General features: G+C 48.1%; 1 protein-coding gene across 2 annotated transcripts in view; it reads left to right on the top strand.

Moving 5' to 3' along the window:
* LMTK2 (lemur tyrosine kinase 2) overlaps positions 1-17,759 on the top strand; it is a 72,875-nt gene that overhangs the window by 34,643 nt on the left and 20,473 nt on the right. For both annotated transcript variants that reach the window (XM_043915311.1, XM_043915310.1), the window contains exons 7-9: positions 8,444-8,580; positions 15,456-15,540; positions 16,474-16,595. In XM_043915311.1, coding sequence (XP_043771246.1) covers positions 8,444-8,580; positions 15,456-15,540; positions 16,474-16,595 — 344 coding nt within the window. The remainder of the gene's footprint in view (positions 1-8,443; positions 8,581-15,455; positions 15,541-16,473; positions 16,596-17,759) is intronic.

Here is a 17,759-nt window from a genome sequence, read left to right as displayed (position 1 = left end):
TTGATACCTACTGTGTCAGGGATACAAATTTAGAATAGATATAACTTCCGGTAATTTGAAACTTTTGTTATTATGAAGGGACTCTATTTAAGATTAAAAGCATTACTGAGGATAAAGTCTCTTTAACAATATTGATATAGCCATGCCAGCTTTTTTTTGGTTAGAATTTGCCTGATTTAGTTCTGCCAATCCTCTGGTTGACATCTCTTGTAAATAGCTTATTGTTAGAATTCTATTAATCTGTCAGTCTTGGTTACTTAAAGTGGAACAAGTTGTCCATTTGTATTTATCCTACCAGCTGTGATGTTTAGAATGTTACCTGCCTATTTTGTATTGTTTTTCCTACCTGTTTCAACTTTTATTATTTACTGTATTTCTAGCCTTGGTTTGGATTCTTAAATTTTTTTGTTTCAGTTTTCCCCATCTCCTGTTGTAGATACTGTTTCTAATTTGGTGTATGGTTACACCAGAAGTTGCAACATCCACCTTTAGGGTAACAAAGTTTAAAATTAATGGACTTAACTCTCCTCAGGAGACACCTCCTAGAGCTCTCTCTCTGTGTAAGGAAGCCAGAGTTAATCTCACTTCTCTCTGTGCCGTCCCCACGGTTTCTCCTGTCGTGGAGGCTGCTTCCTGATTGAACACTTGTTGCAGAAAGGCGGTTCCCTGCTCTCACGGGACCCAAAGAGAAAACTGGTCGTTGTCCTCTGGGTCTCCTGCCGAGAGGGAACAAACATGTGACAATTGCCATTTAGCCGGATTATTTCATAGAGGTGTGAGAACAAAGGGGAAGGAGTTCCCAGTTGTGTTTCTGATGGTTTTATTGCACAGTTGATGCTGGTTGTCTCAGTGTTATCAGAGGTACAGTATGCATGATCCTTGGTTGTTATTAAATAGAATATGAGAATAATCCTTTTAGCCTAGCTCTGAGTGACTACTATGACAGGTGACCCAGCCTGTGGGGAAGGAAGACCAAAGAAGTATTTTCATGTGATGAGACAGGTCCGCTTGTCAAAGTTCTGCTTTTGTGAGACATTTAATGGTGTCTTTTTTGGTCCCTAATTGGCTCCTGATACTGATTACAAACAGCAATGGGAGCACTCTTTGTGAGCAAGCATCAGAGAAATAAGTGGGAGTCACCATCTTCCTGAAATGGCACATTTGCAGGCTAATCGAGGTGGTTTATAAAAGCAGCCCATGTGCTTTGGCATTTTCTTATTCCTCACCCTGTCTGCATTCCTGAAAGTTTTACTGGGCAGTGTTGTTGTTTTTCCTGGAATAGTAAAAGCTTGATGTTTTCTTCTGAATGGGTTCAGGTGATGAGTTTAGTTTCACATCTAGGTACATATTCAAATAGTTGAGCACAAAGTCTCATTTTCATGCTCGTGTTCATAGCACCATTATTCACAGGAGCCACGAGGCAGAAGCAGCCCAGGGATCCCTCAGTGGATGAACAGATAAGGAAAATTGGGTCTGTCCATGAACTGGAATATTACTCAGTCTTAGAAAGGAAGGAAATTTTGACATCTACTGCCATGTGAATGAACCTTGAGGACATTATGCTCAGTGAAATAACCTAGGTCACAAAAACACAAATAGTGTAGGAATCCACTTGCATGACGTTCCCAGAGCGGTCCCTCCGGGGTGAAGGTGGTAGGTTGGGTGCCAGGGGCAGGGGGAGTTGGTGTTTAGCAGGGGGCAGAGTCTGAGTTTGGGAAGATGAAGAGGGTCCTGAGGGCGGATGGGGGTGAGGGCTGCACGACAGTGTGGATGGACTTAATGCCGTGCAAGTGGACACTTAGAAGTGGTTGGGAGGTAGTCTTACGTTAGGTGGTTTTTATCACACACAGAAGACGTTGGTGATTACTGAGTGTTAGGTCAGGGGCTCTACCAGCGTAACCTACGCCCAGCGGAGGCTGGTGTGCCCGTGGAAAGTCTGTCGGTTGGCATCAGAATGACCAGTCTCGTGTGAAGGTAAGGCCGTTAACCTAGGGAGCCCCCCACCTTGCCCCTGGTGAGGTCACATCTGCCTCTGAGGGCGGTTTCCTGCTCATCACCTCTGGACCCTAGTACATGTGGGAGAGACCAGCTCCCCAGCAGCAGGGCTGGGCCTCGCCGGGGGCGCGGTCAGGGTCAGGGTCAGGGTCTCGGGCTCAGTGTGCTCAGGGGCTGGTGACAGAAATGCTCAGCTCATGTCGGCCCGGCTTCCCCTGAACCCTGCTCCCAGCCTGGGTGCCCCAGGACCCCCCCAGAAAGAGGCCGGCCTGAGCAGAGGCACGTCATCCGAGGCAGAGGCACCCTCTGGCCAGGGTCCAGAGGACAAAGGCTGCCGGCCCAGGCTTGGGAACGAGTCGCCGCGGCCGCCGTGATAGGGGCCACTGTCCTCACAGGTTCTTAGCAGGTCAGGAGCTGGCACGGGCACGTTGGCCTCTCGCGTCATCACCAGGCAGAGAGCATGCTCAGAGATACCATCTCTTGAGGAGAAAGGAGAGTATGTTTTCGTACTTACTTAAGTCATTCCTCGCGAGATGGAATTACTGGTCTCTTTTTGAAAAACACTTTATCTTAGAATTTTTATGAAAGCAAATAAAAAACTGCAGGGTTTGGTAGCTGGCCCGCAGTCACCGGTGTGTCCTGCCGAGAGTGCAGTGCTCGTGGGCGGAGAGCTCAGCGCAGAGCGCCGTGTGGAACGCGTGGCCGCGGGGGCTGTGGCGCGCCCCGTGTGTGTCTCTGGGCGGGCGATGAGGCTGTTTGGGGTCAGGATCACTCAGCTAAAGTATGTGAGCACCGTTGGGAACTGAGGGCTGTGCCCCGCACTGTGGGGAGCACAGCGAGTCACCCCCAATCCTGCCTTTTTCACCCGTAGGGCCAGGCGGGCCTGCCTGCACACGCTCGGCCTGCCACCTGCTTGTGTGTCTCCCTGCAAAGGTCCTAACCTCATGAAGCCTCAGTGTAGGCATCTGTAAAATGGGGATGATCCTGCCTCTCCTGTGGACTGCCTGACCATAAGCTGGTGAATGTGAATCGCTGGGCACATACTAAGTCCTCAGGAAATGGTAGTTACATTTATTCATTTTTCTTATTTTCTTAAGTTGATCGTAATTTAAGGATTTGGTGGTTCTGTGTAGCATTTCTAACTAGGCTCACTGGGGTAGGCTTCACAAAGAAGGTGGTGTTTGGTTTGAATGTGGACAGGTGGGTGGATGGACTTTGCTCAGCAAGAAAGGGTCTCAGGGACCCGTGAGCCAGGCAGGGGAGCTTGATGGTGTGCACGTGTGGGCTTGGGGGTGCCTGGGGACTGGTGGGCGAGAGCACCACGATCGGGGAGGCAGGTTGGCGTCTGCTGGGAGGGATCGGCTGGAAGGGAGTTGAGCAGAGACCAACCACTGGGAGGTCAGACTGCAGGCCAGGGTGACAGAGGAAGCAGGTTCCGCTCCACTGCGTCTTGTTTCGGATGAGGGTCAGCAGTTCTGCCTCTGTCCCCAGACTCTGAAGTGGAGATGTACAGGTGAGAGTCTTTCCTTTGCCAGGGAGCGTTCTTGGTGTCTGTGTAGACTTCATGCCCCTCTGTGGCTGGCTGGCTCCAGCAGCTCAGGAGAGGCTCCGGGGCTGATGGAAGCACGGCCCCTGCCTGCACGGGCGTGGGGGGAGGAGACGGGGCCCTGACGGTGCCGGGCCTCCTGCTGGGCACCGAGTCTTCCGAGGAGGCGGCCGCAGCATCATTTTACAGATGAGAAGACCAGCTGCAAGGGAGGACCCAGGGCTCTGCCGGCCACACCCAGGACCACGCTTTCTCCTCCCCTCCCCTCGTCTGAGTCACATGATTGCCGTGGAGAAGTGGGGATTTTAACTAATGGCTTAATTGTATTCCGCATGCTTTTGTATCAGGTGGGGTTAACGCCTGCACATTTGTGCTCCGCCAGTGGGAAGCCTCCCTGAATTCACCTTTTGTACAGAAGTGCCACGTCTTGTTCATGAATGAACTTGTGAAGTAAGCCCGTGGGCGGGGATCCTTCTAGACACGGAGATGAGTGACGTGCCCCGTGCCTCAGGAGCGCAAGGAGGAGAGAGAGGGCATGGGCTTACGGCGGAGCAGAGGGGGCACGTGGACAGTGTCCCCAACTCCAAGCCCGCAGAGGGGACACGTGCCGAACGGCAACACGGTGTGATCAGGCTTGGCGGTGCGGCGATGTGGGCGGCTGGTGGGGGGCGCTGCGTTCCCAGGGCCCAACCAGCGGGCCCCCCCCGCCCCCCCAGCACATGACTGCTGCCCTGGGCCCCGCGGCCCAGGCTCTCTCTAACTGTAGGTTCATGACTTGGTGATGGGTGGTGGTGGGCATCTCAGGCCAGAGCTGACTCCAGAATGAGAACTCTAGTTTTGGCTGGATGCCCTGGGGAAACAGAGATGTCAGTTCCTGAGACGGAGCAGATCTCGGAGCTTTGCACTATGTGCGTCGGGTTGGAGGTGCCTCTCGGGCATGCCGGGAAGGGTGTCGAGTGAGCAGCTGACAGGTGAGCCTGGGGCTCGGGGTGGGGGATCTGAGCCAGAAGGGTGTGTGAGCGATGATGCTCAGTGCCCGTGGGGCGATGTGCGCGCCCAGGAGTGAGTGTTGCGGTGAGGAGGGATGAGGACCACGGGCAGAGCCCTGGGCGCGCCGGCCCTGCTGACCGGAGGGAGGGGGAGGCTCCACACGGGCCTGGGAGGGAGTGGCCGGTGAGCTGGAAGAGGGAGCCCGGTGGGGAAGGAAGGAGCGGGGCACACAGGGGCCTGGGAGGGAGTGACCGGTGAGCTTGGAAGGAGGAGCCCGGTGGGGAAGGAAGGAGCGGGGCCCTCACTGGGTTCTGCTGGTGACCGCCGACCTTGCGTCCGGCAGAGGCGGTGGGGATAGCTGATGGGAGCAGCTGGAGCCCAGCCTGTTGTGGGGTGAGGGTTTCCGGGGGTGGGGGCAGGCCAGCCGGCAGGCCCAAAGCCCTATGTCCATAAGAGGGAGGTGGGGTGGGTGCAGGAGCTGGGTATGGAGGGGCGGGTGCTGATTCTTTGAGCAGAGACAGGATGGGCTCGGGGAGGGGAATTCGTGAGGAGAGGAGGTGCTGTGCGGGTGTGGGCGGACAGGTGAGGGCCTGAGGCCCAGCCCGCGTGAGGAGTGAGCACCCTCGGGCTGGCGGTTCCCGGGCCTCCCGCCTGGCGCAGAGGTTCATTTCCTCAGCACATGCTGAGCACGTGGCTGTCGGTCAAATTTTTGTTTAAAAACATAAAGTTTTCTCCCATATCCTTCTGTCAAACGTATGAGCAATTGTAATTTCTAATCTATTTGCTTGTTGGGTTTTTACGCTGTTGGAGTGAATTCCTGGTTCTCCGTGTCTGGCGGACAGCTGGACAGAGCACTCACGACAGTCGGTGTTGGGGTGTAAGAGGGCCCTCCGGAGGGCGCATCCGAAGGTCCGTGCGCCTCAGTGCGGAAGGCCGCCGCGCTGGTGTCTGGGCTCAGTACCAGCGCTTTGCTGCCACCTAGCGTCCTACGGTTTCCTTGAGTTTTTTGGGGCAGGGCATTAGGGAGGATGTGAGAAATATTTAAAACTTGGATAAAAGGAACTTTGTTAGATTACATGGCTGTTCTCAGTGCTCTTTTTAAGTCATAGACCAAAGTAATAACCCCAGTCTACTCACTAAGCGTCATTAAAACGTAACCCAGATACCTAAATTTTTACAGCTTTATCTGTTTTGGATAGAATGGATCAATTTTTGGTAGTTTTAGAAACGTCTTTGCTATAGTTGAGTCTTAAGCTGATTTTTCTTTTGCGCGGTGGTGCCAGGAGAGCGCTGGGGTTCTTTCTAGAACATAGAAGTAGCCCTGGGCCCCTCCCAGCCCATCACAGGTCTCGTCCATGAGAAGCTGATCTGGCTCCTCAGGAACCGCCGACGTCCACTCCACAGGTTAGGGACGTGTTTGCCTGGGCTGTGCTCACCCTCCCGCCTCCCCCCCACCCCAGTGCAGATGCAGAGAGACTGAGTTTTTGCCAAGCTGGAAACCTTCAGAGCTGAAGCAAAATCTCCTTCTGTTTATTATACTTTATCTCCGGGTCAAATTTGGGCAGTGGCCTATTGTGGAGAGAAGATAACGTAAGAACAGTGAGTGGTAAGGAATATACTTTAGGTAACCTTGAAAAACAGCTACACCCATTCTGCTGTTCCTGCCTTCATGGCCAAAATCACTTGGGAAGTGTTTGCTGTTTGCCAGCAGCTCCTGTTTGCTTTGAGAATTGGCCAGACGCAGAACAGCATAGTCCTACTTTTGTGTGAGGGTAGTTTTTTCCTTAGATGGACATTGAAGGAAGGGGGTTAGACAGATGCCTTTTAAGTTGTCGTTTCACTGGTAAGGTGAATAAACTTCAGCTCTCTGTTCTCATGTTTCATTTCCGTGTGGACTACCTTATGAAAATCCCATGAGCCTGTAGGCCCCATGCTTTCTGCTGGAGTTTTTCTGGGTTAACTTAATTGTCACCCAACACGGGGTTTATTCCCACCTCTTCTGCACTGGACAGAGCCTAGCCTGGGTGAAGGTGGGTTGGGGTGGTGAGGAGAATGTATTTTTAAAGGGGGAAAAAGGTGTTTCTCGTCGGGAGCAGCTTGTAGCTGTGCGGGGGTGCAGAAGGGGAGAGGCTGTGTGTGCACGGCGGTGGGGGTGAGCACCCGCCCTGGCCCGGGGCGGCAGCCCCCATGGCGGAGCAGCTCGCTGAGTGGGGGGAATTCTAGAGAGCTGTGTGGTTGACTTTCACTGACTTGACGTTCATTCTTATAAAATAACTGATTTGATCTGCATACTAATTGGATTCACTCACCAAATAGGAGTTTCTTGGCAAGTAAACAGAAGAGTGGAAGTGCACTTGTTTGTTAGCTCTGTGACCTTGGGCAAAGTTCTCACCCTCCCTCAGCCTCCTCCGGAAAGTGGTTCAAACTGTGAGAGTCACTTGCGGTAACAGGTGCAGAAACTCCCAGCACAGTGGTCAGCTCCTGCTTGAAAGCTCAGATGGTGACAGTTATTGATACCAGCATTCTTGTTCCTGTTGTCCAGTCTCCACGCTGTGTCCGACTCTTTGCAGCCCCATGGCCTGCAGCACGCCAGGCCTCCCGTCCCTCACCATCTACCAGAGTTTGCCCACGTTCATGTCCATTGAATCGGTGATGCCCTCCAACCACCTCATCCTCTGTCACCCTCTTCTCCTTCTGCCTTCAATCTTTCCCAGCCATGAGAACTCCATGATACCAACATTATCATTCATACAAAGGTCGTTGAAACTGGGAATGAAAACAAATTTAGGTTCTTGGTGTGGACTTAGACATTACCTTAGAATGCACTTAGTATTGAGTGTGGACGAATGCTAGTAGAGGAATACTGTGTTTAAAGTTTAGTTTGGGAGGTTTGATCAGTTTGCTGTCTTCAGTAGCAGTTGTTAGAAAGGTATTAGATTCTTTTAATTGGTCAAGGAATTTTCTTCCTCAAGCATCTTTTTTGACTCACATGTAAAGAAAACTGAAAGCTTTTGACTTGCTTTTTCTAAATTTTATTAACTGATTATATAAAGCTTTACCTTGGAATTACATCACATCAATAAATACTTAATCATGTGGTAAGCAGAACATGGAAGATCGCCTCAAAGGTGTATTTCCCCAAAGAGTTACATGGTAAATCCCCCAGGACATACCACCCTTAGAGTCAGGAAACAAAAACCAAGAAAGGTTTGTGTGTGTTGTGGGGGAAGGGGGGGGTGGGGGGTTCCTTCGAGAGTACCTGGGACATTGAAAACACCTGTGTGATGGGGTCTAAGTGTGAATTTGTTCAATTTCCTGTCCTTTGAACAGACTTAATTATGGTCACATCATGAATATTTTGGAAGTGGCCCTAATGTTCTTTTTCACAGGGGCTGTGGGGGAGCCGGCAAAGAATTGAAGCAGTTACCGGCACTCGAAAACGCTTTTTCTTCCTTTCCCATCCATTTTTCTTTCCTTCCCTCTCTGTTGCTCCTGAGAGCTTTTGTGATGTGACGTCCCCTGGAACCCTTGAAGACGGTGTTGCTCTCCATCTCGTCTCCCGGTGACCTGGGCATTTCTGTACTCAGCGCTAAATGTAAATTGTGTGTCATTGTAAAATTATCTTTTTTTGTTGTTATTATTTTTTAGCTGCTGTTATCCATGTGTTTCTATGACAAAGGTAAACTAATATTGAATTTAGAATGATCCTAAAACAAGAAGGACATTTTCTCGAGCTTTGAAGTATTTGGTTGGAATTGCTTTTTTAGTAATTTTAAATGTGTCCGGTAAGATTCTTCATTAAACTCAAATCTGAGTAAGTTCCAAGAAGTCATGTCAGTATCTCTGTCAGCTGAGATGCCCGTCTGTCCCCCCGGTCCCTCTCTGGAAACTGACCTGGGCTGGTTCCCGCAGGGCGACCTGAAGGCTTACCTGCGCGGCGGCGAGCCGGAGCCGGCGCGGGGGGACGCCCAGACCATGCTGCTGCAGAGGCTGGCGTGCGAGATCGCGGCGGGGCTGGCGGCCATGCACAAGCGGCACTTCCTGCACAGGTGGGTCCCTCCGCGCGCGCGCCTCCCCAACCCCGAACGTGGCACGGGCGCTGCTGGAAGCCCAAGGAGGACCGGCGGTGGGGGTGAACCTTCGATTTATAAACAAGCCGTCCCCTCCTGCCTAGGGTCAGAATAAGGGCCGACCTGGGCTCCAGGGAACAGAGTGCCTCAATACAGCCTAAGACCTAGAGGTTATTGCCAGAATCTCAAAGCACGCGAGAGGGTGTGATGCTCAGAGTTGAGGGAGCAGTTCTGGTCTGCCTTCCGGACCCCTGCCCTGGCGTCCCCCTCACATCAGCCTCAGGCTCCACCTCTACCTGCTCGGCATCATTGTCACCGTGTGGCCCTCTCCCGTCCTAGAGGCGGGAAGAGGAGGGCTGTGAGGGTCTGACATCGTCTTCTGATAGAAGGTCCCAGTGTCGGTCTCTGGTCGGCACTCCGAGAAGCCGCCCTAGCTGGACCGGGGATGCTGGGTTGTATGTGAGCAGCTGTGGGGTCGGGGTAACGCGTCTTTCCAGACCTTTTTGGTCCCACTTGAACAGCCACAGCTCTTCAGAGCGCGTCGTGTTTTGTTCCAATCATCCACATAATTGTTTTAATTAGGACAGCAAAGGGCTTTGAGTCCTGAGATGATGGTTCTTTAAACTCAGAAGGAGACTCCTGCTTGTTCTCCTCCAGCCTTTTCAGCTCTGATTTGTGTCTGAAATGTTTTCTCAGGTCTCTGGACAAATTGGGGAGAGAGAGAGAGTGTGTGTGCGCGCATGTGTGCGCATGCATGCACAGTCATGTCTGACTCTTGGCGTGCTCAGTTTGTGTGTGTGCGCGCATGGGTGCGTGTGTGTATGCATGTGTGCATGCATGCATGTGTGCGCAGTCATGTTCAACTCTTTGCACCGCCCCCTGCCAGGCTCCTCCATCCGAATACTGAAGTGGATTGCCATTTCCTCATCCAAGGGATTTTCTTGACCTAGGGATCGAACCCACATCTCCTGAGTCTCCTGCATTGTCAGGCGGGTTCTTTACCACTGAGCTGTCTCTTTAGTTGACTTTAATTCAATCATTTTACTCTTAACAATCCAAAGACCTGAAAAGGAACACCTGTGTACTGACATGGAGACACAGGTTGCACAGGTTGTGTATTTTATATATACACACATACATATAGTGTATTTAAAATATGACGCCATTAAAAAAAAAAATGCTTATATCTGTGGGGGTTTGTGTGAGTCTGTGTGTGTATGTGTGTGAACAGATATGGAAAAATTATACCTATCAGATTCTCAGCATTACTTCAGGGTGGGAAGAAGGAAAATTAACACTCTTCTTACGTATCTATCTTGTTTGACTTGCACAGTGAGCAGATCATTCTGATAAGGTGCTTTATAGAGACTCGAATAATTATGAATTTCTTCAGGCCCAAGGCAGAAACCCTTACACAAAATGTCAAAATATACAGATCTATTTGTTTTATAATGGAAAAATCTTATATTTTGTTTTTTTCCCTTGTAACAGATTAATACCCAGCATATTTGTATTGTTACTCTTTTATAAAACACAAGTAATTATTACCTAAATACTTGGTGTAGGAATTTTTAGATTTTGGAGAACAGAGCATTTTCAGAGAAGATCACATCAGAATCAGCAACATAAAATTGTCAAAGTCAACTGGAAATTGTTTCAAGCCCAAGTTGGTTTCTATGATTACATTTTAAAAATTGGCAGAGATGTCAGAGTAAATGTTACTTTCCTGTGAGTTTCTTGTGTGTGTGTGTGTGTGTTTCTTTAGGTTAAAGTTTTACTTACTTTAGGATCTTGTTTCAAACAAATAAATATGATAAATTAACTAACATGATTTGGATGTAATTCAGGTACATAAACTCAAGGTAAAGAAAATTCCTGAAACCATCGACAACGGTTTCATTTTCTTTTAAAAAGTAGCCGTATTTTATGTAGTTTTGTGTGCTTTGTTTTTGTGTTGGTAGCACACTGTAGCAGCGTTTTTTAAAATTGAAGTAGAGTTGATTTACAGTATTGTGCTCCAAGTGTACAGCAGAGAGACTCAGTTATATGTATGCTTTTCAGATTATTTGTCATTCTAGGTTGTTATAAGATACTGAGTGCACAACAGCATAGTTTTAAGTTGGACTTTAGAATATTTATTTGCTGACTCAAAGTCGAACTTTCTATGTTGGTTGGAAATAGAACTTCCCACGCATCCAGCTGGAAGCTGGTCTAGCAGGGCACCCCCGGTTAATTTTTACTTTTACTTATTGTCTAAGAGGAGACTTCAGCCTGGGTCTTGGGTAGTCTGCGTTTCTGCAGCCAGACACGCGACGTCCGCGCAGGCCACGTAAACAGCGGGAGCTGCCAGCGTGCCGCGCTCCGCACCTTCCTGACCTGCTGGCCGAGCGCCTAGGACTCCCTGTGCCCGGCCTGTCAGTCCTCCTGGAGGAGCAGGAAGGAGCCGCCAGGCCACTGCGATGAGTGAGAGCACAGCCTCCAGCGGGCGGTGTGGGCGTGGCCCCTGCAGCTGGAGGCCCAGGTGACCGTGGCCTTAAGGTGCGCCCAGGTAACACCGTGCGCGAGGGACCTCCCGAGGGACGGCCCCGGCGGCCCGGTGGGCAGGACTCGGCCTCCCACTGCAGGGGTGCAGGTGCGATTCCCGGCCGGGAACCGAGGATCCCACGTGCCGTGTAGTGTGGCCAAAACTGCACACAAGACCTCTTTAGGATTTTCCCAGTTTAAAGTTAAAAGTTACTATCTGCTGAGAAACACCGAGATCATTAAGTCCTCCAGCCCTCAGAGCGTGGGTGTCCCAGTGTTACAGGAGCCCGGCATCCTTAGAACGTAGTTTATGGGGACGGTGTGTGTGAGAGGGCTAGGGAGGACCGGCCACAGGCCTGGGCTGTAGACCTTGTCTGGACTGTGATGTCGGGGAAGAGAAGCGTGATGCAGGCTGACCTGATGAGCAGGGGCGAAGCTGTCCAGACGCTGAATGAGCCCAGTTGCCTCTTTGTGCTGCGTCTGAACCCTCTGGCCTTGCTCCTCTGCCACTGCCTCTGCAGCTGCAGCCACCTTCCAGTGGGTGGAAGTCTCTTCACAGCCCACGTGGGGATTAGTTTTTACACCGTGGTGGCTGCTGGCGGCAGGTGAGCTGAAGCTGTTAAGTGGCCTCTCCTTCCTTAATCCTCTGAGCCTGTTTCTTCCCTGAAACAGGGTAATCTTGCCCTGAAGTGCTTTTCTCAGGATTACATAAGGTAATGTGGGCCGTGCTTGCTCTTTTGATCAGGAATTCAGGTTCCTGGGAGAGCCTTGGTGGGTAGTATGTTAATTAAATAGAGGACAGAGTGGTTTTGAAAACGTCTGCAGCCCCGCTGAGCTGTCTCCACAAGAACGATCTCCTTGAGGTGGGCAAGCTCTCACGCCAGTGGGAGCTGTACCCCTTGTGAATCAGGGCGGGAAGCTGTTTAGAGCACGTCCCCTGTGTGCCCGCCGCTCTGTTCACCTGGCGGGGTCCCTGCAGCCACTGCCTAGGGCGGCGGAGCCCAAGCTCTGAGGGCCAGGTCAGCTGGCAGCTTTGCCACTAGACCTGTTTTTCAACTTGAAGGAAGAATATACTGGTATGTTTGTATTTCCTGACCCAAACTGGCCATTGACGTCAAGAGTTACCTCTGCTGTTAAAAAGTTACACCTTTACATTTTCCTGTTCTTTAGCTTGGTACGTTATTGGGCCTCGGAGAGTACTTATGTGTTACTACTTTTGAATTGAATTTTATAATTTTGAATTTGGACAACAATTTGATGTTTTCAATGTTTCGATGTTTAAAATCTGTATTCTTATAAAAATCTTACGAGGTAACCCTTACAGGTTAGCGCACACCCTCTCTTTTTTTTGTTGTTGTTGCCAAGGAGAACTGAGGCTCTGGTGTGCTGACTGACTTGCCAGAGTCACACAGTTAGGAGTGGTGGAGCCAAGACTCGGTCGCCGGTCTGTGACTTTGTCCAGTGCTTTTGCACTGTCCTCCGGTGACCAGGATGTTTGGGGTGGAGTAGAGGGCGAGTTTAGAGGAAATTCCCTTGGTCACAGCATCATTTTCCTCCTCAGTACCCTTGGTGTTGTGGTAACAAGAGGCGTTTCCTCCTCTCTCTCTGAGACCATCAGTCAAATTGTAGGAGAGTTTCACAGTGTCGTGTACAGAGAGCCCCAGGCCCTTTGCACATATCTTTTCATCTTTTACCTGCTTTTCGTGTCTGTAGACCTGCAGGGACCACATGTGAGGGGAAAGGTGTGGAGGGAGGCCGCCCTGGTGTGGCTCGAGTGGGCGGAGTGGAAGGTGCCAGGGGCCACCCTGCAGGTGCCCTCCCTGCCCCCGCCTCGGGCTGCCACCCTGCCTCAGATGACCTGCACACTCCTGGGCAGGGGCCCTGGCACCCAGATCTTCATTCTGGTCCCAGGACAGAGGTGTTGGGAAGGTTGAGGAGTGTCTGTCTGCAGGGGCCTTAGCAGTGCTGGCCGGCGGTGCCCGGAGCCTCTGGGGCAGGACCCGCGGTGCCACGCGTGTGCCGCTTGCAGTCCAGAGGGCCAGGTGGCCTGGAGCCCCGCATTCTGCTGCCCACACGTGGCTGCCTGCCCTTCCTTCCATCATTTCCAAAACCCAGGGGCCACCTCTCTCCTTGAGATGTGAGGTTTCTACGGCACACCTTGTTCTACCATGCTTCGCAGATACCGTGGGTTTGTTGGGCTCCCTCCCCCAAACACACACAGGTCAGAAGTCTGCAGCAGCCCTCGTCAAGCAGGTCTGGAGGCGCCTCTCTCCAGCGCGCGTGCTCGCTGCCCGTCCGTGCCACGTCGGGCTCTCATAGTATTTCACACCTTGTCATCGTCGTCTGTTACGATGATCTGTGATCAGCGATCTTCAGTGTTGCTATTGTAATTATTTTGACATTTTTTAAATGATAAAGTATTTTTAATTAAGGTTTATACATAGCGTTTGTGTGTTGGTATGTTTTTGGACACGTAATAGACTACAGTGTAGTGTAAACATCACTTTTCTCTGCACTAGGAAACCTGAACATGCATGGACTCGCTTTATCATGAGAGGCGCTTTGTTGAGGTGGTCTGGGACACTGATCCCCCCGCGTGCTTGCGTTTTGTCTGTAACATTAGAGGTGTCCCGAGTTTTTCCCCAGACATTCCAGAGGCCTGGTGGAGCGCCATGAAAACACTGCTTGTAATCATAATGTAGGGAGGGATTGAACACATCTGATTGAACACAATCTAACCAATTGAACTGATTGAACACAGTCTAACTAATTGAACTGATTGAACACAATCTAACTAATTGAATACATCTAACTGCTTTCTTATCTTGGACTTAAAACTTTCATCGCTTAAAAAATGCCAAAAAATTACAGTAGTGACACTGAAGGTCACTGATCACAGATCGTCATAACAAACATGACAGCGACAAGGTGTGAAATACTGTGAGAGCCACCTCAATGTGACACAGTCAGGAACGTTTACTGAGATCAACGTGAGATCAGCGTGTTTATTGAGGACCAGTCGCACGTATGGCAGTGCGCTCTGACTGGCAATGGGTTGTTGTTGATGGTTATTGATGGTGAGAGAAATACTGACCCTGGCAGAGTTGCTTCAGTTCCTTGCGCCTCAGTTTCCTTTTCTGTAAACGGGGAACATAATGGTACCCACCTGGGAGGCCTGTTGTGAAGATGAAATGAGTTAATACGTATCAGGCGCTTGGAGAAACACCTGTGTGTAAAGGGCTTTCTAAACATGAGCCCTGATGGTATGATGGGGTCAGTGGTGGTGTGCACCAGGCCGTCACTGGGTTCCGTCAGCGTTAGCTCGTGTGTCCTTATCCACGTCGTTGTTCTATTTCAGACACGTGAGCTTTGGAAATTAAAATCACTGAAAATCAGAATTTGATAAAGTTTTTGATTTTTGGCCAAAGACAAACGTTTTAAATTTTTGGACTGTGGAAATTCAGTTTCTGAGAACTTTTATTTAGGATTTAAAACTGTAAGTTAGGTATTCAATTCTATTTTAGTTCAGTGGCTTTTTCATTCATATGCCAATTGATAATTAATAAAATTCCAAGGGTTAAAGCTGAAATCCAAAAAATGTAACCTGCTGTCTCTATGGGAAGTTTTTTTAGAAAAAGTTTTTTACTTTTCAAGTTAGGTAGTTTTTAAAACTAATTTGTTCTTAAATAAACTGAGTAAATCGTTTTGAGTCAGTCTTGAAAATATGCTCTTTGCCTCCCTCTTGGAGAGAAGTAGAGTTTGGAAGAGAAGTTAGAGAAGAGAGTGAATTGGAGGGGGCTAAATCACTTATAATGCTTGCATATCTTTGAAAAAGGAATTAAAACAAACATTTTTAATAATGTAGATTATTTTAGTGTGCTTGAAGTTGTAACTTTATTCTTTACTTGCAGGTAAGAGACTACTACTAGATTATTGCTTAGGTAATGTAAGCTATTTAAAATAAATTCAGACAAATTAGCCAGTTTAGAATGCTTCCTTGGCAACTCTAAAAATACCAGGAAATGAGCCACAAGTCTGGTATCAATGCAGAACAAGGTACAAATATGTTTAGAATTTAACCTGTTAGCAGTCAGAGTGATTTACAAAAAAAAAAAAAATCTGATCATCTCCATTCTTTAAGTAATTAGGAATATGGCATTGCCTTTTTCTCTGAAAAAGGATTTTAAAACATGAATTACTCATCAGGGGACTCAATACACTTACCACCCTGATTTCCCAAGAAAGCCTTTTTCCACGGCAGTTCCACGTCATGTCATCCTGGGTGTTGATTCTCCTTGTTCTCATGTTCACTTCACTCTTTCTGTTTTCAGTGACTTAGCCCTGCGAAACTGCTTTCTTACCTCGGACTTAAATGTGAAAGTGGGTGATTATGGAATAGGATTCAGCAGGTACAAGGTAAGCCAGAAGTTTAAGGGTTTTCTCCCTAATCTAATTTAATGCTCATGAAGTGGTCTTATCACAAAATGCCATGCCTGTTTGGAAAGGGAGGGTAAATAATTATTGCTACCATATAATAAAATATACACATCATATATAAATATTTCTACATACATGTTTGGTAAAATTTCAGCTCAGATCAGTAAGCTTGGGATTTGAGTTTTTCAACTCTGTCATAAATATATCCCCCAAAGAAAATAAATGAAGTACCTGGGAAATTTTTGTGTGTGTTTGCTTAGCCCAGCTGAGTAAGGTGGCTTATTGTGGGGTTAAAAAAAAAATTCATGCAAATGTAAGTCTGTTCTTAGTCTATGTAGTAGCTCTGGCTATCTTGAGCACTGGCTGTATACCACCCAGGCACTGTGAAGTACTTGCCCCCATGATCTCATGTCATCCTGACCATGAAGGGAAGGCCGGTGCATCTTCCTGATCTTACGGGTCAGGAAGAAGGCTCAGCATGTTTGCTGCTTGCTCAGAGTCACAGAGCTGGTAGCTGGTTGAACGTTGACTCAGCCAGCCTGTCCAATTCGAAAGCCTGCGCTCTTACTCATTAACCACCCTGTTCTTCTGCTCAGGGATACAGCCCAGCATAGTTTACAAGATATTTTGCTCAGAGTCTGCGTTCTGTAACATCAGACATGGCGTACCTTCCTTTTCCAGGAAGGGTGACTGAGCAGGTTCAGAGACCAGCTCATGAGGCCCAGGAGGCTGATTCAGAGAAACCCTCAGCCCACCCTCTGCCCGGAAACTCTGTCTCTGTGTCCATTTCTTTTTCTGACTTGTGTTTTTAGGTAGAGTATGTGTTTTCTGAGAATGACCTGGGATTAAGTTACTGAGCTCACATAGAGGTGTTAGAGAATTCAAAATTCTGTGTGATTTCTTACAAAACAGGAGGATTATATTGAGACGGATGATAAAAAACTTTTCCCTCTTCGGTGGACTGCTCCAGAGTTAGTAACCAGCTTTCAAGACAGACTGCTAACTGCAGATCAAACCAAATACAGTAATATCTGGTATGTACCGGTTTACCGTTCGATTAGGCTTTTGTTATTAACAAAGTCCTAACTTCTTTCTTCTCAACTACTTTCTTACGGGAAAGTATAATTGAATAAGACGTAGGAATGCCAGGGACTGATGATGTGAAAGGCAGTTTATTGACATCATAGTAATGATTCCAGTTTTTGCAATGATGCAATAACTTCTACCCATTCAACAGTAATAATCTCCATAAAAGCAGGAACCAAAGCTATTTTCTTTGCCTACTATAGGACCTTGTTTATAGTAGATGTTTAATAAATATTAATCGAGTGAATGAAAAAACTGAAAGAGGTTTGGACCATTACATAGTACTGAGATATAGCTCAGTTTAATGGAAGTTGAAAAAAAATGTATGTAAGAAGTCTTTGACTAACAGTTTCTGTTATAGCTTTCTTAATTTATATCTACTTTTTTTTGGGGTGCTGTTGTCCTGCTTTTTCTATTTTTTTTTTTTTTGCTTCTTACCTTTTTATGGATTGTTTTTTCTTTTCCTCGTATTTTGGGAGCTGTGTACTCTATTGCTATGATTGTATTGGCTACTGTAGAAATAACATGTATACTTAACTTAGTCTAACCGTAGTTCTTACTTTGGCCCCTTTCTGAGAAATACAAGGACCCCAGGGTATTTTAACATGCTTTAACTTTACATCACACACACACATGCAATTATGTTCATCATTGTGAGGTATCATATTTTTTCTCTTAACACCACAAGATGTTGTTATTTTTCTTAACATCAGTGTTTGTTTAGGTTTATCCAACATAATCAGATCACTTTTCTTTTCTTTTTTTTTTTCCCCCAAATCTCAGACCTTCTGTCGGGGCTGAGTCCCCTTCTGTCTGAAGTATGTCCTTCAGAATTCCCTGTAGTGTAGTCTCACTGGTAACAGACTCTCAGGTCTTTTTCTGTAGGTCTGCGCATACCTCTGTTTTGTCCTCATTCTTGAAGTGTATTTTTTTACTTGATGACAGTTATTTTCTCTCCGTGTATTGAAGATCTCACTCCACTGTCTTCTGGCTTCCATTGTTGCTCTTGAGAAGTCAGCTGTAAGTCTCCCTAAGCTCTTTAAAGGTAACTTTTAAACTCTTCTGTCTTTGGTTTTTTGTAGTTTCACTGTGATAAGTATGGGTGTGGACTT

This window comes from Cervus elaphus, chromosome 10 (genome assembly GCF_910594005.1).
Source record: "Cervus elaphus chromosome 10, mCerEla1.1, whole genome shotgun sequence".
NCBI classification, from domain to species: Eukaryota; Metazoa; Chordata; class Mammalia; order Artiodactyla; family Cervidae; genus Cervus; species Cervus elaphus.
This window is presented reverse-complemented; position numbering and strand designations above follow the sequence as displayed.